Below are 26,722 nucleotides of genomic sequence, written 5' to 3'. Positions count from 1 at the left end.
TTCACCCTTAATTAAATATCTTGGATTCTAGCCCTACGAGTATAACCGCATAGATAAGCTCACACTAATCCGTCAATTTGGGACCTAAATTCGAGAATTTTCTTGGAAGGTATCTAGAAGGATTCGGAATGGAATAATATTCATTCATACAGAAGAAAAGGTTCTCTATTGATTCAAACATTATACCTAATCTATAGGGACCGAGGGAGTGAAAACCCAAAGATTTCACATAGCACTTTTATCAATATGATTTATTTTGTATTTTTCGTTCAATGAGAAAATAGGTTAAATTCTATAGATTAATCTTGTGGGACTTAAGAAATGATATTAAAAAAAAAAAAAGAGGAAAAAAATAATATTCATCTTGGTAAGTAATATTTTCCCCTTTATCTAGATAAAAAGTATCTGGACCCGAATGAAAAAAAATAAAAAAAGGAAGATTACGAAGAGAAAAATGACACATACTATTACCACACTTGTAGAGATATACAAGTAAGAGGAATTTTATCTACTCCACTCCCTCGCCTTGTGATATCATCTAGATAACCACATAGATAGTGTTTAATTGAAAAAATGTACGCATCCAACTATAATATAAACATTAATGGACTTTTGTACCATGCACTAATTAAGTTATACAAAATCTTATATGGAGTTGAAGAAACTAAATGATCCCTACATATTGATCATATACAATTTCTAATTTCTAGTGGAGCTTTCAGTAGAATTCGAATCTTAATAAAGTACTGACTATCTATCCAACAAAAAAAACGAATCTTGAAGAATTCCTAAGAAATTCTTCGCTTTCTTTCCGAAACCGATGATTAATCATTTACACAAAGATTGAGATTAAATAAGCTTAAAGAAAGCAACTTCCATATTCAATTTAAGCCGATATCCATATAATTTCAAGAGTTAAATACCTTTTTTTATTATGACTTTTTACACTTGACCTATAAAATTTTTGTGTAGTTCATATAAATTTGTAAAAAATTAAATAATCGATGTTCGAACTGAGACTCAAAAATTACCAAGTTGATCCTTAAATTCTGCACCTCAATATCTTTCCACACAGAATATGCTACTTTCTTGCACGCACATCGGCTGAGGGTGCACTATTAGGGGCGAGCTAGAGTTTTGAATTACGGATAAATTTAGTCCAAATCCTATATTTGTCTTAAGAAATCTATTGAATTTGTACAAGTTATCGATTTAGAACATAATAACCTAAACACAGAACTATGAACCCGTAATCTTCAAATCCTAATTCTGCTCCACCAAAAATAGAAAGAACTTCTTACAGCAAGAGACAAAACAACTCGTCTATGCTTCAGAAGTTATCCTCACATTGGTTTACTGATTTTTACATACGTAGACTCTTTTATCATACTAATTGTACCCTATTAGTCGATATTCGATAAAAGCAGAGAGGAAACGATATATAACACAAGGAACGTGGTCCATTTAACTCCACTTTCAGTTTCATGAAGTAGAAAGTCAAATTGAGTCAATAAAAGGCATTTTGTAAGAAAATTGCATAATCCCTGTAACACAGAGGGCTTCCCCAATTGGAGTAGTAGCACATAAGATTTGGATTTCAGAGAGCCGACACCACCATCAACTCAACCCTTAGCTGGTTGTGATCGACTATATGAATCGTTAACGGGAACTTTCAGCCGTGGTACACAATTTTAACCCCTCTACAGTCCAATTGCATGTTTCAGTAAAAGAAAGTCAAAATTGCACTTTCTTAAAGGACTTGAGGGGAAAATCTATCAATTCCCAAACCAAATGAGCCATAGATCATAGGTTGATAAACTATAAAGAAGAGACGTGCAATCACTGCTAGCACATACAATGATATCAAGTTGGAAGCTTTAAAATTCACAGGAGCTTGTTCTCAGACAGGCAAACCAACCAATTGTCTTACACTACTTCCCTAGACTCTCTGAACAGTTCAATCATGGAAAGAAATCAGAAGATAAACAAAAAGGGAAGAAAGTTGATTGCCTCCTTAGAAACAAGATCTGTACCAAAACGAATATCCAACATATGAGTTTGACAAAGATAACCAAGATAAAGTCGAATAGTCAAACATATGAATTTGACAAAGGTGAAGCAACCTCAAGAAGGTGACATACTAACAGCCCATGTAAACATGAGACAAATGAAGTTTGACGAATACCAAAACTGGACAACATTTTCATGGAAGCACCAACACAACCTTCAATAACGATGCCTGCTCCGCTCACGGTCTCGGTCACGGCCATATTCTCTGTCTCGATCATAGTCGTAGGAGCGGTCTCTGTCTCTTCCCCTATCCCTCTCTCTGCTTCTGCTCCGGTGCCTAGATCTCTCATCATAATCTCTTGATCTTTCTCTGCTTCTCTCCTTTCTATCTCGGTCAGCCACACCTACCAAATTAAAGAGTAATCATCAGGAACACTTTGGTCTTCATATGGAATCTCTTGAGGCTCAGGTGTAAAGGGCTCATCAAGCCAAATGAAGTTGGCAGCTAGTGAGGACCAACACCCAAAAGAACTGGGCATCTTTTAATCAGATAAAGAAGATTTTAGTAAGGTTTTAGTGCCCCACTTGTATGAAACTCCTACTTATGCCCCTCTTTCATTGAACTTGGCACATAAAACTCACACAACTTTCTCCGGCTATTCCCTTCCAACTGTTATTGCCCATGCTAAAACACAGAACGAAGAATTGCATAATGCTTCCTCACAGGCTATTGGAAGGTTAAATGCTGGCTATGTGAGGGCAGAAAGGTAATTCTACCACTCTCTTTTTTAACCTATTTAGGCAACAATGTGTGCTCATCTAATCTAACATTAGAAATAAGCATGCGAGGGGATAAGAAAACAATTGAGTTATGTCAAAGCTTTGCATCTTTATTTATATCCAACACAACCAAGGGTGAATTGTAATATGCAGTCTCTATCCATCATAATGACCTACTGTGGTGGCTCAAGACATCAATAATTCCATTTTCTAGTCATATCAATAAATAACAGCTATATATTATTTGAATCCACTGCTATGTCATCGTATCATCTTCTAAGACGCTCCAAGATCCAAACTCATCTAAATCAGTTAAAGCAAAGTAACTAAACTTCCTACAATTGAGCATTGAACCAGAACGAGGGAAATACAAATTCGTGCCAAGCAAATTAAGGAAAATAAAAGAAATTGAAATAAGATTTTAACAAAGAATTTTATTTCGACAAAGATTACACATAGGCAAGAGAATCAACATAACCTTCGCCAGCCAAAGGCCCCGATTATAACACCAGAAGCCAGTAAGAGACAGCTCCAGCACTAGCGGGCGCCATTTCAAACTCCATTGTAGGGATTTCCTATTACCCTCCTCTCAAGCAATGGTTCCTCAGCTGACCACACTAACATTCTTCCAATGGCATGTGAGGGACAGATTCTTGGTTAAGTTTTGTAGCTTTTAGTGAAGGTATTTAGCAATTGTTAGAGGCAAAACCTCCTTTAATAATCTGCCTAACAAGAATACTACTACTAGTCGACTACCCTCAATCCCAAAACTGGGTGGATAGGATCAAGCCAACCAATCTTGTGGACACTAGCTGAAATCCGTCTACTAAATGAACCAGTCTGATCCACTAGACAATGCATTTAAGACAAATTATACAAGATGCATAGAACTTTTAAACTCCAGCAAATACTGCTCGCTGAAACACCTAGGAATACTATGGAGTCTGGTCGATACTGTAGAAGCTGGGGGGAAAACATAGACAGAGAAAATGAAGAACCTTCAATCCTTCATTATGGACAACACATACAACAAAACTATTGCCCCTACCTAATTCCTCAGCTTCCCATCCGGCGCGTCCTACTCCAGGGGGAAGGCTCTGGGCTGATTCTGCTCGCTGCATTTTAGCACGAAACTTCTTTTTCAGATTTCCAAACTCATCATACATCTCACCATCATCCTGTAATTGAGATGAAAATTTTACCAGAAAGTCAGAGGCAGAATGACACCAGGGATAAAGCAATATAACTCATATACTTCTGCTATTCTTATCTTACTTCTTCAGCCTCTCTCCTCCGACGTCTAGTTTCCTCTATTTCTTCTTCATCGAGTTCTTTATAACCTCCAGCACGCCCTCCTCTGTCGATTACAATAAAAACAGATCAAAGCTAACACCTAGAAGGCGAAATTATAAGAACGAGTTGCTAAAAGAATAGGATTTATTGGATAGTCTATGCTAAATCACCAAACACTTTCCTCAAAATCGAAGCTGCCATAGCCATAAGATTATAGGCACAAACTATAAATATGGCATCAAATTAAACTGTATTCAATCACTTCCACAATATATTTATTTTCATCTCAGAACAGTAGTTTAAGAGTTATATTTTATATGCTTACTAACACATAAAAAAGCAATCCCAAAATTGTCTAAGAAAATATGTTGATATTTTTTATTTTATTTTATTTTATTTTTATTTTTTTTTTGGGGGGGGGGGGGGGCGCACAATCTTATGGACGTATTTTCCTGTTTTCAAATACAAGACTAAAACATTGACATAAACAATAAATTGTAATGTAATGGTAGAAAGCTACTATCCTTTGGCATGACAATTGGCTTGGTCATTCCCCTTTAAGAGACCAATTTCCCTCACTTTTTCGGCTTGCACCGGGCAGTGAAAGGACTGTAGCTCAGAACAGAAACAATAACTCATGGAATATCATTTTTAGGAGAAATCTGAAGGACTGGGAGTTAGAAGATATCACATATTCAGAGTGTCATCCAATTGACAGGAACTCAATAGCAATGTAGACAGACTGATATGGGAGGGAAATGGAGATGGATAATTCACTGTGAAGTCTTGTTACAAAGTGCAAACAGGTGTAGCAGCTGTTTTATAGTATTCTGGGCATGAGCTAGGTGATGCCAAGATCAACTTTAGACTTCTTAAGTTGCTGGAGTAGGAAAGAAGTGAAAAGTTCTTTTAAGATCATATGAATACAATATAAGCATGCATTTGGTGGAAACCTTGTTACAATATATAGAAACTAGAAAGCTTATATTACTGTTACTATTCTCAAAAAAAATGTATAGGAACCTTATAATAGATAGGTCAGGTCAAGGTTTTCCTTTTTGGGGTTGTTGGAGATGTATTCAGGACAATCTTTGTGCTATATAAATAATACTTACCATTTCAAAATAAAGAAAACATATCAATTGTAACGACAGGCCTATAACGCAGCTATACTGATTATCTTGATAAGAACATCCCATATATAAGATCCCAAGTAAAGAACATTTCGTTCATGTAGCACATTAGTCTAAGGCACCAGTAGCTCCAATACCGCCAATCATCAACATTAAGTTAAGGCCACCTAACATAATGTCTTGTGCACCTCTGTTCCTTTTCCAGCTGCTAGCAATGCAGCAATAAGGAGAGGGGGGAAGGGAGGGCCTCAAGACCTAGTTTCAAGAAATATGCAATTGCAATAAAAATAAGCAAGACATCTATAGCGAAAACCATACACAACCAAATTAATTGACCCAATCAGACTGCGGTTAGAGAAAATAACAGTTCTTAGAAATCTTAATAAACATTCAATGTTGCATCCTCTTATGCATACCTCACACCACCCTCATTGGTCCCAGGTTTGTTGGTGTTGCAGATGTTACACTTGTTCCTCTTAGCCCAATTTATGTTACCACACCTGAACAATAGGGCAAACACAATATAGTAAATTTCAACCTATCAAAAAAAGGGCAACATAATAAATGCAAATCAATAGCAATAAAGCAATTCGTTCCAAGCTAGTTAAAATGATGGAGGACACTGATCCTCAATTCAGAATGACAAGTATGATTCTAATGGTCATTCTCTTGATGAAATTCTACCATGAGTAGACCCTGCTGCTCTTGTAGAATACATCCTTTCTCTAAAGCCCCAAAAGAGAAGAGGCAAGCCTAAAAGAGAAAGGTACAAAAGAACAGGGATCACCACTTCTATCTCCTCCACTCACAGAAAAGGTTCACATAACTTTTCTCTTACCCATTCCTTTAAACAACAAAGAGAAATTAACCATAGATAAACTGTCACACGGCAAACCCCATTTTTTGGAACTGAAAAAAAGGTGTCCGGATAATAATTTGATAATATAATGATTGGTTTTGGCTAAGATGGAGACGCCAAAATAAATGATGCCATCTGGCTTAGCATTTGACAATGACATCTGCCAAAAACAAAAAAAATCTACTCTTCTCTGTATGACTATGTTAATGTTCCTATACAAATCTAAGTTACTACATCAATAAAACCAGGAAATGATCGCACAGGGATGTTTTCCCCTCTCTTTTTTTCACAATGGTGGTGTCCGAACAAGCTTCCGCGCACCTCTACTATTTTATCAGGTACCTACTGCCTCCCACCAGCACAGGTACCAAGTAACTCTGTCCATCAAAGGCTAGACATATGGGAAGAAAGCAGCAAGCATTTTTTATATCGGCTAGAATTTGAACCCTTGTCTCTCATTATTTTAGCCCACTCCATCAATTGCTAGGTCACAACTTGGATGCTTTGTGATGCCTTTCCCTGTCCCAGTCCTAAGGCTATAAGGTGCTAAACCGCCAAAACCAAAGCAATGATTCCCACATATAAAGAGTTAAAATTATACCTTGGAAATATCTTTCAAGAACAGTGAAATACTCAGAGATTAAAATTCACCAGAAACAAATAAACCGAACCAAAATCTGAACACAGAATTAACAGTCCCTAAGTTTATCGGATGGAATTTCATTTTTATTCTAAAATAGCAAGGATTTGGTTATAAATTTGGGGAAAGAACTGCACCAACCCATGCACCCTTAAATAAGAAAGAATGACATCAAAATCAAGCCCGTCTCAAAACTCCAGCTATAACTTTAATTCGAGTCATCTTCGACTCGGTAGCTCTTTGTATGACAAATCATAATCCAGGCTAGGAATTCAATGCCCACGTAAAGCGAATGTAGCAGTTGAAAGTACAGGTAAGAAACTTGTCCAAAAAGGAAAGTAGAGCTAGCACGGCTTTATGGGAGAATACATAATGAAAATAAAAAGACTAGAAAACACCTGAAGACTTACTAATTTCAAGATGAGAGCAATAGAGGGGATTCCAAGTCTGATTATGAGCTGACAGCTTATTTTTGAGAAGTTACATTATTTTTTAATAAAATAAGTTGCAAATGCAAATGAAGATTCTTACATCGGACAAGACCAATCATTTGGACCAAATAGGCCTGGAGGACCACCTACTGCACGAGCAGGGGCTCCCTGGTCCTGGCTACCACGTCCTCTACCACGACCAGCAGCTCCAGCCCCACCGCCACCAGCACCAGCAGGTCGAGCAGTTCCACAACGGTTGCAAACTCCACGAAATGCGAAGTTTACATTAGAGCAACTGTTATCAAAATAAATTATGAAAAACTGTAAGCATAGGAAAATACTGGACTATTCGAGGTACAAACAGACAATCAAAAAAAGATAGAGTAGAGCAAGAAAGAGTTGCTCACCAATAATCGCATCACAGACCTTGTATTCGGACACATCCAGTCACCATCTTGTTGCCATGCCTTTGCAGAAGCATCTCCCCTGCCCCTACCTCTTCCACCACCTCCATCTATATCCTTGGAACCTTCTTCCAGCACATCGAGACCACTACTCAGATTGGGGTCACTAATTTGATTCCCTGTAACATAGGAAGCCTCGTCTTTGTTCTTAGACTCTGCAATAAATACCCCAATTATCGACCCATGAAAGTCCTTGTTATTGAACCATTCAACAGCAGCCAATGCAGCATGAGGGTCTTCATATGTGACTGTAGCATCTCCTTTGGGCTCATTTGTAACTTTATCACGGTATAACCATATCTTAGGCCTACCACTTCGTTTGTCTTTCTACAGCATGAAACAAAAAAATTCCTTAGAAAAAAGCAGACAAAGAAAGCTTGCACAAGAAGAGAAGGGGAAAGGGGGGGAAAGCTTATAAGAAAAATTCTCAAACATAATTTTAAGTACCTGATCACAACCATACCTTTAGCACCCCTATCGTGCCAAAATATTCAGCTAGCATATCTTCATCTGTACCAAGGGGCAAGTTACAGACATACACAGAACCATTTAGTGGAGATCCTTTCCCTGAATAGTTTGCCATTTATGCTCCACTTTCATGAAATTCAAAGAAACAACAGAAACCACAAGACCTGCATCAGGCAACAACCTAGTATTAGTCCTGCTACAGTTTCCCTGTCCCTAAAAGAAACCACAGGCAATAATAAACAAGTGAGAAAAGCACCAGAGTATGTGTACGTCAAAGGACCAAACCAGCACAACTCAAGGGACAACAAAGGAAGAAAATTGATATAAGGTAGGGTGTGGGGCGGGACGAAGCACTTTTTTGGGGGGGTTGGACGAAGAAAACAAATGCCACTTGGTGGAAAATTTGCCAAAAGGCTGCTAGCTAATGTTTTCGTACTGTAATCCTGTATTAAAATTAGAAAAGAGCTAAGTGGTTATGGTCCTTTATGAGTACAGGATTCTAGGTCAATGGGCTAAAATCTCGTGTTCTGTGTACAGTACTTTCTCGGGACACACAATTTGGGAATACTGCCAGGGATCTTCACATGTTGAGAAATTTATCAAGAACTCTGATCTATCAATCAATCAACAAACTAAGTCTCCATCCCAAACTAATTGGTATTGTCTATATGATCCTCTATATCTATTCCACTCTATATCGACCACCTATAAAAAAAGGGCAGCCCGGTGCACAAAGCATCCCACATTCAGGCAGGTCCGAGGAAGGGTCGCACCCAAGGGGTGTGATGTAGGCAGCCTACCATGATGCAAGCATCAGTGGCTGATTCCACTGCTCGAACCCGTGACCCATAAGTCACATGGAGACAACTTGACCGTTGCTCCAAGGCTCCGGTTCTATATCGATCACCTATGCCACCATGAATTCAGTATTCAGACGATAGAAAAAGTAAAACTATTTATGGGAGCAGTCAATGTATCGCAACCCTTCATTTTAACTTGGGACAGGCTATACTTTACGAAATTCAGATAGAGGAGTTATGAACACCAATTTATAGCTTAAAAAATATTGCTTACAGAACCAGGTTGAGTCACACAAAAGGTCACCCCTGTAGTTCTACAACAAAATAAAGCTGGCCTCCTACAACTATCCGCAAATGGAGCCCATTTTAGTAGATAATTGATAAACCAAGAAGAGAGACCAATGCTTAGATACGAAACTTTTCCCCAACATGTTAACCAATAATTTTGAGCACTATTTGATAGATATCCAACTTCCGCAAACATGTTAACTGTCAACTTCCACAAACTTTTCTTTCAACTTCAATCAAATATTGTCCAAAAGAGTTGAAACATTCCAAGAGCTGAATTAAATGGAGCAGGCCATTTGCTCCATGATCTCTTTTACAGTTCAGTACCTCTTGGTACAGTTCATCAAAACAACATATGCCAAGAGCTGAACATCAACAGTACAAAGGAAAAAAATATGATCTTTAAGGATTTCTTCTCTTTTTCATTTAGCGTAGTAACAGCTATTTGCAAGTTCATTTAGCAATATGGAAAGGCAATTAGCAAAATCATATACACATTCCAGAACAAATCGCAAAGAACTATACAAATCGGAGCCTAGGGTTTGTTATGCATTGAAAGTATACACAAAGCGTCGTAAATCATTTGAAAATGAGATTAGGGTTTTGGTTTCATGAGAGATATTAATGAAGGAATCTAGAGAAACTTACAGCTGGATTTCGCCGGAGAGAGATCCACCGGAGTTCAGCGGATATAGAGATTGCGAGGAACAATTTCGCCGCCGAGGGAGAATGATGTCAATTTAGCCGTAGAATTGGCTTAATGCCGTAATGTGAAGTTGGGGGGCAGAAATCAATAGGTCTTGGATTGGTCCATTTGACCCGTTAGAGGAACTTGGACCTTAAATTCAAAATCCACTTGGGCCTAGTGCTGATTTTCTCAAATAGAATTTTTATAAACCACTATTGTTTAGGGGTTATTAGCTAGTTGTAGCTACCATTTACTATATTACTTTCTATAGCTATGTTTTCAGATTTTTAGAGCGTATTTGATGTATTTAAGCTACTGTATTCATAAATACAGTAGCATTTCTAGGCGTGAAACAAGAGATTACAGCTAGACAGATTCGACTGTATTCACGGTGTGAAACAACGGATTACAGCTAGACTGATTATTGTATTCTACTGTATTCACGATATCTATTTGTGAATACAATAACGTAAATAGCGCAATTGATGGTCTATTCAATTGTTTTTAAATGGAAAGTGAATCAATTAACATAATAGACTGCTAATATAACTCAACAAACTCAATTATAACACACAAAATTTATATTTTCAGTTATAAAAAAGATTTTCAACCGCAAAACACCCCAAAAACATAGCAATCTTCAGAGAAAATATGTTGAATATTTTTCCCAGCCGATAAATACAACAAAAACAGAGCAATTTGAATACATATATACATTAGAATACATAAATTATACTAATTAAAAAAATATATGAATACATTCATGGAATATAACGAGACAATGAATACAATGAAATATATGGAATACAACGAGATACGTTGAAATAAAATGAAAAAAAAAGACAATAAATACAATAAAATACATGGAAATACAGCGAGATACATTGAAATACATTGAAATATATTAACAGAAAATTCAAGTTGTTCAGCCCCAAACTCCGTCGTCTTTGTTCAACAATAACCCTAATGTCGTCTCGCTGTCACTGTTGCCTCCGGTTGCCGTTGTTATGCCGAAGAAAATTTCTATATCGGATGATTGCTCAAACTCTAATTCTGATGCTTTGCCGGAGAGTTCTGGTAGTAAGATGAAGGTGGAAGATGAGAGAGAGCGGGGGAGGGAATAGATATGGTGTAGGGGATGGATTTGAACGTATCCCTTCCTTCAACTGGATGGAGAATAAAGGGAGAATACATTAAACGTATCTCTTCCTTCAATTGGATGGATTTGATGTTTTGTCAGAGAGTTCTAGTAGTAAGATGAAGGTGGAAGATGAGAGAGAGAGGGAAAATAGATAAGGGGTAGGGGATACGAGAAATTTGAGGGGATAGGAGAAATTTGAGAGGAGAGAGAAAAATAATACAAAGCTTATTTTATGGCTTAAGAGTAGGAGGTGACCATAAATAGATATTTGGCTATAAAAAATCAAAAGGTAGTTATGTAATATAATTTTTTAAAAGGATATTTATTTAAAATAAATAAGGTATCAACCTTTTCTATAGGAGGTAACTAATTCGTCACTATTTTAAAAAGTTTTGCAAACATAACTCATGTGCCTCACAATCGGAAGAATGGAAAATTTATGCTACCGACTCCGACCATTTGGTCATAAATTTTGATCATAAATATTTGGAATTTTTACCTCCTATAGTAAAGGTTAACACCTTATTTATTTTAAATAAATATCATTTAAAAAATTATATTCTATAGATACCTTTTAAGGTTTATAGCAAAATATTTAATTTTGGTTACCTTCTAGCCCTAAGCCACTAAATACGCTATTTAGTTACACTATTTTCTTTCTCTCTCTACTTTGATACATCTCATTCTCTTCCCACATTCTCTGAAATCATGATGCTCAATCTCAAAATTCCTCCCACCCACACTATTTTCTTTTCATTCCGATCAATTCTTGCACCGAATATTTGAATTGCGATTTCTCTGTCATCAGTTCTCGCCACGGGTTTCGTTCACATATTGCCCGATGCATTCGAGAGCTTGTCTAGCCCTTGCCTTCCTGAAAAACCGTGGGGTGATTTCCCTTTGTAGAGTTTTATAGCAATGGTTGCGGCAATTGGGACAATGATGGTGGATTTGGTAGCTATGAGTTATTTTAGGAGATCAAGAAAGGAGATTTCTCTGTTAAGATCACTAAAATCAAATTAAATCCCTAACCAAATCACTAAAAGCAGGTAATGAAAATAAGAAGACGTGTGTTGTACCTTCAAATCTCAAAGGTGTCGCGTGTTGTATCTTCAAACGTTGCTACGGCGGATTCGTCGGAAATTAGGGTTTGTTCTTGAACAAAGACGACGGAGTTTGGGGCTGAGCAACTTATTTTCTGTTAATATATTTCAATGTATTTTCATGTATTTCATTGTATTCATTGTCTTTTTTTTCATTGTAATTCAATGTATCTCGTTGTATTCCATGTATTTCATTGTATTGAGTGTCTTTTTTTCCATTGTATTTCAATGTATCCCGCTGTATTCTATGTATTTCATTGTATTCACTGTCTCGCTATATATCATGAATGTATTCATATGTTTTTTTAATTAATATAATTTATGTATTCAGATGTATATATAATTTCTCTGAAGATTGCTATGTTTTAGGGTATTTTTCGGTTGAGAATTTTTTTTATAACTGAAAATACAAAATCTGTATATTATAATTGAGTTTGTTGAGTTATATTAGAAGTCTATTATGTTAATTGATTCACTTTCCGTTTTAAAAGCAGTGTAATCCCCTATTTCACGCCGTGAATACACTCGAATACAATAAGAATACAATAATCTGTCCAGCTGTAATCCCATGTTTCACTCCATGAATACAGTCAAATACACTCGAATACAACAACTGATTAGCTGGACTTCCCTGATTAACGCCTATTTTTGCTACTGTATTCATGAATACAATAGCTTAAATACATCAAATACATCTTATAACCACAGAAAATGTATCTATAATCCGTAATATAGCAAATGGTATCTATAGATGGCTAATTACTACTAAAAAATAGTGCTTTACGAAAATTTCTCTAAATATTTTTATAGGAAGTCTAATATCTTCTACAATTATAGCAAAATCAGTCAACAGTGTTCTACTCAGATTAAAGCAAAACTAATAGATAGTGTTCTACTCAGCTGGCTGCTTGAGAATATATCTCTATGGAATAACCTCAACAAGAAATCTAAAGTAGATTGAACATACCCAAAAAAGATTGTGATATGATGAATTATCACAATCTAGTGATCGAAATATAGGTTTAATTAATCAGGAACCACTATTACTTAGAATTCAGATCTTTCCCATCAAAACAATTAGTGATCCGATACACCTTAAACCACTCAATTAGAAAGCTCCTTTCACATTTTTGCCTCATCATAAGTTTTATAACATTTAAGACATAACATGTTGTTGTACCATTTACTGAGGCCTTACCATCTAACAAATACACAATATAGTCCTGTAGAACAACAGGAAAGAACACGTTAAACATAAAGCCGCAGATGGTATCTGATATCTCTTTTGTATATTCACTATTTTTTTAAATATTTTTTGACGCCTCATTGTCCATGACCATATTTTCATACTTTCACAGTGCATATAACCATCCTCATGAATAATATTTTTACATCATCAGCGGAATAGATATTACATGTTTCTTGCTCTGTGTACAAGGACCTTCAATAGCATTTTCAAAACTGTCCAGTTTGTAGCATCTATTCGACTACTTTTAATGATACAGATACAAGCCAAGCCCAAAACGAGCACATGCTCTGCAAAATGCTATCTCCTCAGCAGCAGCAACCAGATCTGTGCTAGGGCCATTGCCTGGTGATACTGTCCCTGTTGATTCGCGGTGTGCCTATAATAATTTATCACATTAGTATAAAAAGTACAGAAAAAAAGGAGGAACCAATGTGACTACTGCAACACGAATTCAACAGAATAAATGTTTATTACAACTTGAAGCTTTAGGTGCTAAATTGAACAGCATACAAAAGAAAATGGAGAGCACACAAACATAGACCAAACTTGCACATTTTTCCAAAGAATTAGCAAGATCAATTGTTTGTGTACGACTTAATAACCAATTACCATAATATAGAGCTTTATCTTCTATATATCTTTCAGACAAAAAATTAAGACAGGATAAGTAACAAGCTGAATTCAGAGCACCCTGGCAGATAGTGGGCACTGCCACGCCCAAACGAAGAAGGTGGTAAGGCAGTTTGGAAAGAGCTAGCACTGTGGCTCTGGAAACCTATGTCTGCCTCGTAAAGGTCTATAATTTTGGAAGGATCTCAATTCTTTATGCAATCAACAGAGCACGAAAGGGTTAACAAATCAATGAAATACGGAAGGCCACTGAAACCTACAGAGATTCAAAGACAAGAGAGAAACACTTGAGGAACAATACCAAGAGAAGGAGAAGATGGCAAAGAGAAGAATAGCTGAGTTAACAAAGAACACGAATTCTTCCTTCTAGTTCTTTTCTTGTATTTAATATTGAGACATCTTTTTATTTTCTCTTTAGTTTGTTAAATGCTAGTATGGAAGAATCTTTTCTTTTCATGTTAGGGATAAATGGACTTGATACCTACGACTTGAGTTTTAGTTTTGATAAGTTTCGAGCATTTATTTTTCAAGAAGAGTGTCTCTTATTGACTTTAATGCTTTTTATGTGTTTAGCAAAGTGAGGTTTTGATATTTAAAAACTTTTGAATAAATTGGTTCTTGAATGTGACCCCAACACTGAAGCTAACTATAAACTATAAAGTATAAGGCCCTCCCATAAATTGAATTAGCCAATCAAAAGGGGCTGAAGGATATTCACATGATCAGTTAAAATCTCAACCAAAAGAGGACTAACTGACACGAATTCCACAGATACATATGCAACTTGAAGTGAACTAATCAAAATTACGTTAAAAATTCTATTCAACACAGTCAATTGACGCAAGTCTACCTGAAGGACATTACGATACTATCCCCTGGAGGTTACTAATTCAAACTAGTTCTGATAGATATAGTGACTATAAAATGTAGGTGAAGTCCATCCCCTCATTTAGTATATCAAAGGACCTTTTAAGGTCGTTAATAGCATAATACTTTTCCTTTTATTTAGCTTTGATCTAATACATCTCAACTCCCGTTGTTTAATTATATTACTCCATTTGATAGTTTTACAAATCCTCATGGGAATGATTTTGTACTTTATTTTTTAGTTTGAGGGGGGGGGGGGGCATTAAGTTTTACATATCTTTGTGCCCAAATACTATACCACTCTGTCAATTGGCAATAAAAATGAATTGCGATAAAGGAAAGATAAAGAATGGACATTCAGGTAGGAGCAACAGAAGTAAGCAAGGCCGTATTGGCTACACACTTATTTCCTTTATATGATTTGTAAGACTTGTAATCAATTCATATCAAGCCTCTTAGCTGGTGATATTCAAGCATAGCAGCATATTCAGAGATGGTAAAGTTGGAAAAAAAGGAAAAGAGGAAAAGGATAAAAAGAGGAGCACTTGTTTGGAAGAATTATCATACCTCTCCATCTGATCCTCGTATAGTGACACGATAAACAACTGTTACACTTCCATTATCTGAGAAAATAACATCTCTCACTTCTCCACACCAGCCTGTTAAAAGAAATCTAACCGTCACATATATTAATATCAAAATCAATTTCCCAGTGTATACACCAGTTGCCAGATATGCCACATTGAGGTCAATTGTACATAAAAATAAGGCCTCTCCAGTAAAATTCACTGAAAATAAGCTAACAACAAAACAAATAAACCATTCTGCTGAATATATGTTATAAGAAAAAGGGAAAATGTGTCACAGTAGTTACGAGGGCTAGCTTGTGTGCACCCCGACTATTCGATCAGGTACTTGCTACCTTCCACTCGCACAAATACCAGGTAACTCCCCCACCAAGGCTTATGCAAACGGGAATCCACTGGAATTGGAACATGAGACCTCATGGTTCTCATCCCACTTCATTGACCACTTGGCCACACCCTTGGCCCTTGGGTGCAACTCTAGGTGTTTCTAATGAAATATTGGTAGGTAAGAAAATCAAGATTGCCTGTTGTTCAATCGATTATCCCATATTTCCCAATTCATCTAGAAGATTAAAAAATGTCTAAGGGTGAAATTTATCTAGATGCTAGTTTAGCTGTGAATTTGGATTTCTTCTTCCTTTTTTTTTTTTTTTTTTTTGGGGGGGGGGGGGAGGGGGAGGGGGATTGGAGCTGGAAGTATATATCTAGTCCAAGCTCATGTGCCCAGAGAGATACGAAACTTGTTCTCAATATTAGAGTTTAAAATGAAATGAAGATAGCCACACTTCTGCATCAAAATTTTGAAAAGCATAAAAGATTGCAAGATACAGGATATGTTCATTTTAGCCAAAAGCTGTTTTGCCTGAAGAAAATCTGCAGAAACTTAAACTATTAAAAGAACATAAGGAATAGGAGTGCAATCAGAAGTGCGAACCAAGATATAACAATATGATCTTTGTGATTTTTTGTTACTTAGAACCAGTAGTTTTAGCTTTAAAGTACTCCAGACAAAGACATTTCCTACTTATAATCAACAGTTAACAACAACCCTTGACAAAACAAGCTGTTCAGAGGAAGCTACTGTCATAGATCGAAGGAATAAGTTCAAGCGCGATAACATCTAAGCCCCAGATCCTAAATTCGCCAAAGGCTTGGCAAAACTGAAGGAATCATCTCATGCTGTGGAAAAGAATACGGAACTGGAGAAGGAACCATGAAACTTGAATACTAGGAAGCTCATTAAGTTGGATTGTAATAAATGTCAAAGCTTTGGAAGCTACTCCTATTGCAGGTATGATAATGCACAATGAATTAGTTTTATTTTATTTTTATATTATCTTCTTACAGAGATATAGAAAAACAAGGAGCTATTGTGGAAGAATTTAAGTGAATGAAATTTCTGAAGGCAATCTTTCAACAAAGAGAATAAGAAAAGAAGAGAAGAGGTCTCTAAGATTGAGAAGTGCAATTTCTTCAAATGTTCCAATTCAAGTTTTAAAATGCTGCCAATCCAGGAGAGGAGTTAACATGAACAAATGCAACAGGTGAGCATCTTAGACATGACAGAAACCCTTTCTCTACTAAATCCTCTTCTCTGTTCTAGGCTTAAAGAATTGCTACTTCTGGTCCTTAACCACCATCTTCAGAATATCTCAATTCCTTTACTACAGAATCTATTTATTTGCAAACTACATACACAAAAAAAAAATGGAAAAAAATAATAATATTTGGGCCTTCCCACCAAATTTCATGTCAAAACTTTTCCACTAATATTGGCAAAAGAAAAATATTGCAAATCTTGCTCCAAAGGAGTATGTGTGGTGGTAAGAGCTCAGCTTGTAATGTGTGGGTTAGACAACATCATGGGTTGGAACCCTGCGGCAGACAAAAGCCTGGTTTTAAGTGAAGAAGGGTAAAGAACCAGCACATTATCCGCCAACTTCCCAACCTTGTGCCACTAACCCTTGGGGATTTCTCGGATATCAAAACAAATATTGCAAATGTCATCTGCATGACCAAATTACACACTTTCTCCATCCTATTTCACTGATGATGATACAACTAATAAGACAACCATAAATTATATGCAATAACAAAAATAACAACAACAACAATATAACAATAAAAGAATTAAATAAAAATGCTACCGCACCTGGAGCATAGAAGCTCAACATCCGGTTCGCGTGGTACCTAAAGAATAACATGTTCATCATTATCAGATAAACAAACGAAATCATGGCAGCTGACTAATCACTAACACAGGCTTAAACTAAATACTCCTTTCCTCCGTTCAGAAAAGACTGACAAGATTCGTGTCAATTCTTAATCTTTAAGCAATTACTCCCTCTGTCCCAATTTACATGACATTCATTTTCAATTAGTAGAATGACACCTTTTTATATTTAAAAATAATTTAACTTTAAGCTTTCAATTATCCTCAATGACATTGATTTATAGACACACAAATGTCTCTGGCTTGTTTAAAACTACAAGTTTCAGAAGTGTGTTTCTTAACCTTCGAGTTTAATCAAACAATCCCCATAAATTGGGATGGATGGAGTACATATTTAAAAAGAATGTAAGTTATATATACTCTCTATGTAAAGTATTTTTTAAATGAAGTGGATAGAGAACCAAAATCATAAGGTGATTTCTTTCTGTCTGTCGAGGATAGAGTTATCCGGTACCTATACTAGTGGGAGGTAGCAGGTACCTATACTAGTGGGAGGTAGCAGGTACCTCGAGCTCAGGGGCGAAGCTACATGTCTTAAATTGACCACCCTTGATCAAAAATTACACTCTGTATTTAGGCAAAATATTAGGTTTTAGAGGTATATAACATATTGAACATCCTTTGTCAGCGAATATTTTTCACTTCTTTTAAATTTTACGTCACTACGCGAGCTACGTGCAAGCTGGCCCACGGTTATAAAAAATGTGATCTGATGCAGTAAAAATTTCTTACTGGTGTATATAACTTAAAACCCATTTTAAAAACTACTGTATATAAACATCCGGTAAATCACAATTTCTTAAACCAAAAACATATCTAAAAACGTGTTCGCAAAAATCAGCAATCAAAACTAAAAAAAAAATACTCATAAAATAGAGAGAAATGTGATTACTACCAGGGGATAAAGGTGGAATTATCATCACCATCATTAGCTTTAATGATATTATCAGCGATTCTCTTGTTGAGGTCACGTAAGATCTCAGCTAAAGGACGAGTAATGCAAGAGGATGACGACTTGTCTAACGGCACAACGTAGTTCGTATTCGAAGACGATGAAACGGCGTTCTTACTAGCGCCGCCGTCACCGGTGTTGTTGTTGTTGTTACGGTCCAAAGCCTTGACTTGCACTTTCGACACTCTAGTAGGAAAATTATTGAGCGAGCCAAAATGAAGTTCCGACGCCGGTCTCCGCCGTGGATTTGAGAACCGCGGAGTTGTTAGGTAAGATTCCGCCGGCGGGAAGGTGGACTTTGTGCAATGCGCGAGCATTTTGAGTTCCTTTTTTTCCGTCGAGGAAAAGTAAACGTGTTCAAAGTTGTGTGAGTCGATGAGTATGTGGGATTTCGAAGACTTCTTAAAGTCATGTTTGGATCTTAATTAGTTAATTCTCATGCTTCACTTGTTTTAAGCTAGCGTTTGGACATAAATTTGATTAAAACTTAAAAAATAATTTTTGAAGTAGTTTTGAAGCGAGACTGAGATGGTTCGGACATGTAAAAAGGAGATGCCTAGATGCTCCAGTGAGAATGCGTGAGAGATTGGCCATGGTGAGTTTGAGGAGTGATAGCGGTAGCCCTAATAAGTATCGGAGAGAAGTGATAAGGCAAGATATGACACATCTTCATCTTACTGATAACATGACCTTTGATAGGAATGTGTGGAGATCGAGAATTATGGTAGAAGGCTAGTAGGTTGTCGCGAGTGTATCTTTCTATTACCCGTAGGATCAATATTATTCTCATTTTTTTTTTATACACCTAGACCTATATTATTACCAGTTGTTTCTTTTGCTTTAATTTTCTTGTTATCCAGCTATTGTTGGTAATATATCATTGTTATTTGACTCGGACCTGTTCTAAAAAAGTCATTGCTTGTTGACACAGACCTTTCTTACCTGAAGGCACAGGCAGGCCTACGATCGATCCATGTGAACTACTTACACCGGCAGGATCTTTCAGAAATAGCCTCTATACTATACTTTTACAAGGTAGGGGTATGACTACTTACACATTATCCTTTTCAAACTCCACTTTAGAATTATAATGAGTTTATTATTGTTGTTGTTGTTGTCGTCTATATAACTTAAATTATTTTTTATATTATTATTATATAACACTGCAGAGTATATAACTTAAACTATTTATAGTTATTAATATTACTTTTACACTATAAGCATATATAACTTTAAATTACTTTTTATATTATTATTGTTGTTGTGTTTGGTTATCATAAAAATATATATAATCATAATAATCACGACCATTTATGCGCAAAGCACATGATTTGTAGGTTAGACGCACATTACATGTTTGAACAATATTACAAATATAAAAATAAAAAACAAGTATTTAAGTGAAAAATGTTAAAGGAACGGATCTATTATTTATTAAGTTTAAACTTGTGCACTAGTCCTGGAGGATGACGTGTTACATACAGTAGAAATGATCTAATAGTGTAAAGAAACTTATATTGACGATCTGATCTATATAACTTAAACTATTTTTTGAGTATTAACAAAAAAAATCACTACAATTTATATTAATTTTATTTTCTTTAAAAACCTTTGGGAACGAGGCATAAGAGTAGGTGAGGGAAAGGAAGAAAGCAATGGAAGTTCGAACCTACCACGTGAATGGTAAAGGGTGGAGCCATTATAAATATTTAAATAAAATCAACATTTAAAGGTTCACGTGTTTTAATTTATAGACACATATACCTAAATTAAAGACCTTTTGGAGGCATTGTTAATGGTGAGGGGACCATGGTCCTTATTGGAGTGAACACTCAATTTTCCTGTTTGGGTAGTAGTAGTTATTTCTAGCTATTGTTCCATTGAATATCTAGAAATTGACATATTATTTATAATTGTACATAAAGGAATCATGTTTAACAATTAATTCCTGGAAAGATAGTGAACTTTTATATTTTTTTAACATTATTTTGGAGATTCATTAACAATTGACTAGCTTTATGTTGGTCGTCAATAAGCTATAACTATCCACCTTTACTGAGCTTGTATAATGTTGGTTTGAGATGAATATAAATAGAAAATAGTATCAGCAAAAATTCATATAGTTGATCCTAACTTATTTAAAATTAAATTGTACTAGTAGTTATCATACTATATTGAGAACTCAATGTGCATTTGTTCCTTGTATAAGGAGCAAGTTTTTTTGGAGGGCACCATACATATTGGATTATGGTACTATTGTCTATTGAAATACAACAATTCCTTAGTGGTCGTTTGGTTGGAAACAAGTTATCCCGGAATTTTGGGATTATTATCCCATCCTCCCATAGGGATAAAAATAACACTGGGATAACTAATCCCAAGATTAATTATACCGTGGGATAAACAAATCTCAAATCTAATCCAATATGTATGGTGCCCTCCCAAGTTGAGAAGAAAATGCATAAGCAAATAGGAAATACATGGGAGAAAAATAGGAAAAAGAAGCTTTAGCTAAATTATTAAAAAGGGTGGTAGGTGGGTGCTAGATAGCAGGGTCAAGTATCTAGTAATTTCAGTATTCGGATCCATTTCATTCCAATACTAGTTCATCATCATCAGCAACAACAATAACAACTGGTGAAATTCCACAAGTCGAGTCTAGGGAACGTAGACCCTGGGAAGGTAGAGAGACCATTTCCGATAGTTCATATCAGTGAGAAACTCTTGTTAATTACATCAGACAAATGAAACAACCAATTGTGTCAGTTAACTGTAGAATTGTTACTCTCACTTGCTCCGCGTTTCATGATACGCCAAAACTGCTTTCATAACACTTAAATTCAATATAATGCGCCATTAACGAAATCCAGATCTATGTACTCAACAGTTAGTCCTATGTAATACTAAAATCGCATGTGAGAATTTCCTGTCCTGCTAAACCAATGGTGTGTCATGAAGATGTCATACCGAGCCAGAACACAATAACATACAATTCAAAACCCAGATCAAGCCAGAAACTGCCATGAGAACCCATCATCATCTCGCAGCTTGTGTAACCTGCCAATTCTCATTTTAGCAATGATTCAAAGTACAAATGAAAATAAGTGTAAATTTATTTTTGCTCACCTTATCCAGCTTTTGAAGGAAAGTTAGCTCAACTTCTTTGCGAAGACCTTCCAAATCCGTTGCATATTCTCTAAGGTCATCTTCTACCATAAACTGCTGCAACTGTTGCCTCGTCCTTTCAAGTGCCTCATTCAATTTACAGAAGTCCTTGAAAACTTGAATTTCAGTCGATCTAAGTAGTAGTATGTTTTTAATTGCGTAAAGGGCCTGCAGCCAGACATAGATTATATGTCAAACGTCTTGCATACTTCGTAAAGATGTCACCCAACACGCTTGGCTCTATTTTGTGTCACAGAGACCATATATAAGGTATCAAGGATGAAAATGACATGAAAGCAGAATGGTTTAAATAAAAACAAGTTTTTATATGCACGAACACCCAATTAGGTTGTATATCTACATAAAGATATGTTGTTTGAAAGACCTGCCTAACCAAGTCAAAACATGAACAGATGATTTCTGTCTATTCTACTCCGAACCCTTCAGCAAAATACAAGTATATTTCCACCATTAAAGATGAAAATGATGGTAAGCAGCCTCCACTTCCAACCAAGAGGTTGTGAGTTCGAGTCACCCCAAGAGCAAGGTGGGGAGTTCTTGGAGGTAAGGATGCCGAGGGTCTATTTGGAAATAGCCTCTCTACCCCAGGGTAGGGGTAAGGTCTGCGTACATACTACCCTCCCCAGACCCCACTAATGGGATTATACTGGATTGTTGTTGTTGTTTGTAAAGATGAAAATGAGGAGCCCCATTGGACAAGTCATTGTTTCAACTACAGTTTACCTCTGGTAAGTCTCTGCATAACCCACCCAAACTTTTCCTACGAAAAAAATTGCAGTTGAATTTCTATCACAATGACTTCCTTCTCAAAAAAATTCTCTCGGTGAATTTCCTCTTCGGAAGTGACCCCGCTATCATCCCACTAGACTTTGACCCAAAATCAAACCTGAACCGACCGAAAGAAGAATTAAAACCAAAAGAATGATTCCGATGAAAACAACCCTAGAGATGGAATCACTATACTGATTACTTCTCCCATCTAACCAACACTCCACCATCAAACCGTAGTACAACAGTCTGATATAGCCATTTGCCAAAATTGAAGGTAGGTGATTTAGTTCAGATAAAGCATAAGGTCCCACGTAGTGATGATGGATGCAACCTTGGATTACAAAAAAAAAAGACCAAGAACACTTGCTCTTCACAAAGGTCAGGCCAAAATTGTTGAGGGTGAGGATCATCTCTAATATATGAAACCTAAGGGGTGTTTTGAAGTTTATACAAATATGGTCTTTTTGAAGTTAATGCTCATTCACATCAAAGACTACACAAACCTTTTCCTGGAGATCAAGATCACTCGACGCCATTGAATCAACCACGGCTTTCAGTAACAACCGGTTGCTGAAAAAGGGTACCGCCGTGGTATTCTCATTCTCCAGTTGACCATCGGCCAAATCAGCAATAAGAAACAGTGATTTCTTATGCAACCTGATATCCAGCTTTGAATTGCTAAGAACCTCCTGCATACAAAGAGAAAGATAATTATGGGCTGCCAGCACTAGACTAGTTTTGCATGATGGCTTGACACAATCTTCACTTGGATCACCTGAAGCATTGCATGTCCAGCTTCCTGATAAAACATATCTTGGCCAATCAAATTATTTCTGATTAGTGCTGAAACAGCAAAAAGGGCTTTTATTGCTTCTTCAGTGGAGTGAGATTTCATCATCTTCATCAGCATTGGCAATGCCCCAAGCTCCAGGACCTGAATGCAAAAGTTATGACATGGTATTAATCCAATAGCCAATAAATTTCGAATATAAATACAGAAAATGCACAGATGGCAGTCACGAAGAAATTGATGCACCAAAGACCGACTTTGTATATTGTGAACTTGTAAAAACACATGTCTATCGCAATACCTGCTTCTGAACAACTGGGTTATTTTGACTGGCTTTGCCAAGAACCCATGCAGCAGCAGTCCTAATTTCTGGTTCAAAATGATCAAGCTTTCTTAAAAGTACACTGAAGCCTCCAAATTTATGCAGATCTGGAAACAAAATCATGTAAGCATCAAGAAAAATATACATGTGCATCCAAGGTTTCTATGAATGGGAAGAATGGTGAGAAATCTGTTGATGCCAGTATAAAGGAATACTATTGATGAATCCTCATAGCACTAAAATGATCACACATTACACATAAAACATCATTTAGAAGTTCATAAAACCAAGGTCAAGAGAGGCTGCTAGTTCATTCCCTAAGAGTCAGCTGCGTGCTTAATTACGCAGCTGCTAGTTCGAGCCTCCAAAGACTTGATTACAGTCTTATAAGGTCTCGTAATTATCTTTGGAATACTGTTTTTATGTAAAAATAGATGCTAATCAAATACTGCAGTTGATATTAGTCGGAAGAAGCAGCACAAAACCAAGATTGAAAGAGGCAAACTAAACATCTGTAATAAAAGAAGTGCTGAGAACTAAACATACCGATTGCATTATCAATATGCTCAACAAGTACCAACAGCTCCTCTAAAGCACGCTGATGATGCTCCAGAGGCAGTGATGAATTATCTAAATCATTAACTGCAATCTGCATCAACTGCGCATCTGAGGGCATTTTTAGCTTCTCCACCAGTTCCTAAAACAAAACAAAATAAGACCAAATGAAAAACATAAGCATATTAACATGAAGGACCTTTTGGTGTTCAATACAATTGCAAGAGGTGGCAAGCAAATTGGAGGGTGGCTGGAGGGTACATTATCAGTCTTTGTCAACTATATATACCATATTAGAGCCAATAGCACAAAACTACCTTTTACTTTTTTTCTATTCTAAAACCTCAAAACCTGGTTGTAATTAGCTTATACTGAGGGAATCAGGGAAGAAACAAGATAATTTCCCATACTACTTAATATAATCCCCTCCTTTATTCCAACGCAAAATGGCAATGCAAGAATAAATGGTAATGAGTTCAAACAAATAGTATGAGAAACTGTGCTTAAGTTAGATGCTAGAGACCCTTAATTAGGTTCCAAGTAGATCATTATGAGCTTGAATGTTTTCCACATTTATAAGCATTTTCTTCCATCAAATTGGCTTTTATTTCATCATTTATTATTCCAACGCAAAATGGCAATGCAAGAATAAATGGTAATGAGTTCAAACAAATAGTATGAGAAACCGCGCTTAAGTTAGATGCTAGAGTCCCTTAATTGGGTTCCGAGTAGAACAATATGAGCTTGAATGTTTTCCACATTTATATGCATTTTCTTCCATCAAACTGGCTTATATTTCATCATTTACATAAGCAGTGGTCACCATTGCGAGGCTCATATAAAATTGTGTGGTCCTAGGCTCACATAGATCATGCATAATGCATATATGAAGAGAACAAAAGAAAAAGCTCATAGCAGACACATTACTGCAAAACGAAGAGGTATCAAGAACACTAAGGCACCGGGGAAGAATCACAAGTGTATTAACCACACCTTTATTTCAGTCTGGCGCTCCTTTAGCTCCTCGGGAGACATGCGTTGAAAAACTTCTGATCTTTCTTTTAGTACTCCAGGATCCGAATGTCCTGTGTCGTGTAATTTTATACAATAAACCGAATTCTTAGCACGGAAAACATAAAAGCAACTTACATAAGTAAATTGATCTTTCCATTCTATTTGATCAGAATGTCGTATGTGTCAATATAGTAAACACAAGATTTTTACAACTCAATTATGTTAAATGACAGTTATTAGTATTAGAATGCAATAGATCTAAATGGGTGAAATTGATATTGAGCATTTTTGCTGCTGTCAAGTGCCTGGCAGAGCTAAGGGGGCTTCAATCCTTAATCTTTATCCCCATCTTCGCCCAGGCTAACGGGGCCTTACTTGTTCAGGGGGGGACTTGTTCGGGTTATCAATTTTTGTTTTTGGACATATAATCTTTCTATGGGGATTGCAACTTTTTATATTGCCCCACGAAAGGCAAGCTATAGTTCCCTTTTTATTCTACACTCTTCTATCTTCTACCGTATTTCCCTCATGTCAAATGGATATTGACTCCAACTAGCTTAGGATTGAGTTATACTTGTTGTAATACGAATGAATCATTTGAATACTGAACGACTTTGAAAAGATATCCAACCCAACTAAGAGCCCGTTTGGCTTAGCTGATTGAAAGTAGTTGATAAGCATTAAGTCCTGAAACTGATTTAATAAATATGCAAGTTTATATAAAAGTGCCGAAACTGATAATAAGTACTAGTAATTAGTTTACTGATTGACATTTCATCCAAAAAAATAAGCAAATTTGAGCTTCACAGTTAAAACTTAAAAGCAAAAGAACAAAAAGGAGAAAGGAAAAGTACTTACCTATAGCCCATTGTAACATTCCATCTAAAGAAGAGAAACCACCATCAATTTCCTCTTCTTTGAAATTCAACCCCATGGCACCCAATTCATCTCCCTCCTCCTTAGCTGCAGGTACTTCAACAAGATGTGCACTTGCAATTTCTGCAATTACGACCAACAAAACTGCTATAAAAATCAACCGCCCCATTGCTTACTCCTCAGCTCTGTATACTCTCCAGAACAATTTTTTTTTTAATTAAATGTACAAATTCTAGGTTTTTAAATTGATATCTATAAATGTTTTAAAAAAGAAAATATTTATAATTGTTTCGCCGTAAATCCAACAAGTTTATCCAATTGGATTGATCCAAGTAGTCGTAATTCGTGTTTATGTTTTTAATGGACACTAATCTAATGTCTGGGTTATTAAGTTGATGAAAATACGTCAATCCAAGAATTCTGTCCAATGGGAATCTTCCACGTGGTCGTTATTCGTCACTGTCTTTCTAAATGGACCCTAATCAGATGGATCGAAGTTAGTGGCCCATAATCTTATCAATCCTTACATTAGTGTTATGGACACCCAACTTGAACCGGGCGAAGTGCAGCAATAGCCATTTTTAAGCCAATT

The 26,722-nt window shown here is 36.3% G+C and overlaps 3 protein-coding genes across 3 annotated transcripts; all 3 read right to left on the bottom strand.

Annotated features, from left to right (window-relative positions):
- Nucleotides 1-1,982: 1,982 nt before the first annotated feature.
- Nucleotides 1,983-9,978, bottom strand: LOC104236217 (transcription initiation factor TFIID subunit 15). The gene is made up of 8 exons (XM_009790098.2): nucleotides 9,815-9,978; nucleotides 8,074-8,242; nucleotides 7,573-7,937; nucleotides 7,247-7,441; nucleotides 5,633-5,716; nucleotides 4,066-4,147; nucleotides 3,839-3,968; nucleotides 1,983-2,414 (listed from the first exon to the last, which is right to left on the bottom strand). Exons 2-8 carry the CDS (start codon nucleotides 8,191-8,193, stop codon nucleotides 2,227-2,229), a joined length of 1,164 nt encoding a protein of 387 aa, XP_009788400.1. The 5' UTR covers nucleotides 8,194-8,242; nucleotides 9,815-9,978; the 3' UTR covers nucleotides 1,983-2,226.
- Nucleotides 9,979-13,365: 3,387 nt separating this feature from the next.
- LOC104236218 (DNA repair RAD52-like protein 2, chloroplastic) lies at nucleotides 13,366-19,213 on the bottom strand. Its single transcript, XM_009790099.2, has 4 exons — nucleotides 18,560-19,213; nucleotides 17,584-17,621; nucleotides 15,412-15,503; nucleotides 13,366-13,723 (listed from the first exon to the last, which is right to left on the bottom strand). The coding sequence occupies exons 1-4, from the start codon at nucleotides 18,931-18,933 to the stop codon at nucleotides 13,592-13,594; spliced, it is 636 nt and encodes a 211-aa protein (XP_009788401.1). The 5' UTR covers nucleotides 18,934-19,213; the 3' UTR covers nucleotides 13,366-13,591.
- Nucleotides 19,214-21,176: 1,963 nt separating this feature from the next.
- LOC104236219 (hsp70 nucleotide exchange factor FES1) lies at nucleotides 21,177-26,412 on the bottom strand. Its single transcript, XM_009790100.2, has 8 exons — nucleotides 26,113-26,412; nucleotides 25,234-25,325; nucleotides 24,232-24,382; nucleotides 23,665-23,792; nucleotides 23,349-23,507; nucleotides 23,077-23,262; nucleotides 21,743-21,949; nucleotides 21,177-21,673 (listed from the first exon to the last, which is right to left on the bottom strand). Exons 1-8 carry the CDS (start codon nucleotides 26,297-26,299, stop codon nucleotides 21,653-21,655), a joined length of 1,131 nt encoding a protein of 376 aa, XP_009788402.1. The 5' UTR covers nucleotides 26,300-26,412; the 3' UTR covers nucleotides 21,177-21,652.
- Nucleotides 26,413-26,722: the final 310 nt, after the last annotated feature.

This window comes from Nicotiana sylvestris, chromosome 4 (assembly GCF_000393655.2).
Source record: "Nicotiana sylvestris chromosome 4, ASM39365v2, whole genome shotgun sequence".
In the NCBI taxonomy this organism is placed as follows: domain Eukaryota; kingdom Viridiplantae; phylum Streptophyta; class Magnoliopsida; order Solanales; family Solanaceae; genus Nicotiana; species Nicotiana sylvestris.
The sequence above is the reverse complement of the archived record's forward strand: the minus strand, read 5'-3'. Positions and strand labels throughout refer to the sequence as shown.

Bases quoted from the DNA above. Each gene is read 5' to 3' on its own strand.
- LOC104236217 (XM_009790098.2), bottom strand. From the start codon at position 8,193: ATGGCAAACTATTCAGGGAAAGGATCTCCACTAAATGGTTCTGTGTAT. The intron at 7,442-7,572 runs GTCTGTGATGCG...TTTTGATAACAG, and splicing joins TGGATGTGTCCGAATACAAG to TTGCTCTAATGTAAACTTCG. The intron at 2,415-3,838 runs GTAGGGGCAATA...TTAATTTGGTAG, and splicing joins ATGGGAAGCTGAGGAATTAG to GTGTGGCTGACCGAGATAGA.
- LOC104236218 (XM_009790099.2), bottom strand. From the start codon at position 18,933: ATGCTCGCGCATTGCACAAAGTCCACCTTCCCGCCGGCGGAATCTTAC. The intron at 17,622-18,559 runs GTAGTAATCACA...GTTATTCTTTAG, and splicing joins AATTCCACCTTTATCCCCTG to GTACCACGCGAACCGGATGT. The intron at 13,724-15,411 runs GTATGATAATTC...AAATTATTATAG, and splicing joins TACGAGGATCAGATGGAGAG to GCACACCGCGAATCAACAGG.
- LOC104236219 (XM_009790100.2), bottom strand. From the start codon at position 26,299: ATGGGGCGGTTGATTTTTATAGCAGTTTTGTTGGTCGTAATTGCAGAA. The intron at 21,950-23,076 runs GTTTGTGTAGTC...GTCTGGCTGCAG, and splicing joins ATCTTGATCTCCAGGAAAAG to GCCCTTTACGCAATTAAAAA. The intron at 21,674-21,742 runs GTGAGCAAAAAT...GAGAATTGGCAG, and splicing joins TCCTTCAAAAGCTGGATAAG to GTTACACAAGCTGCGAGATG.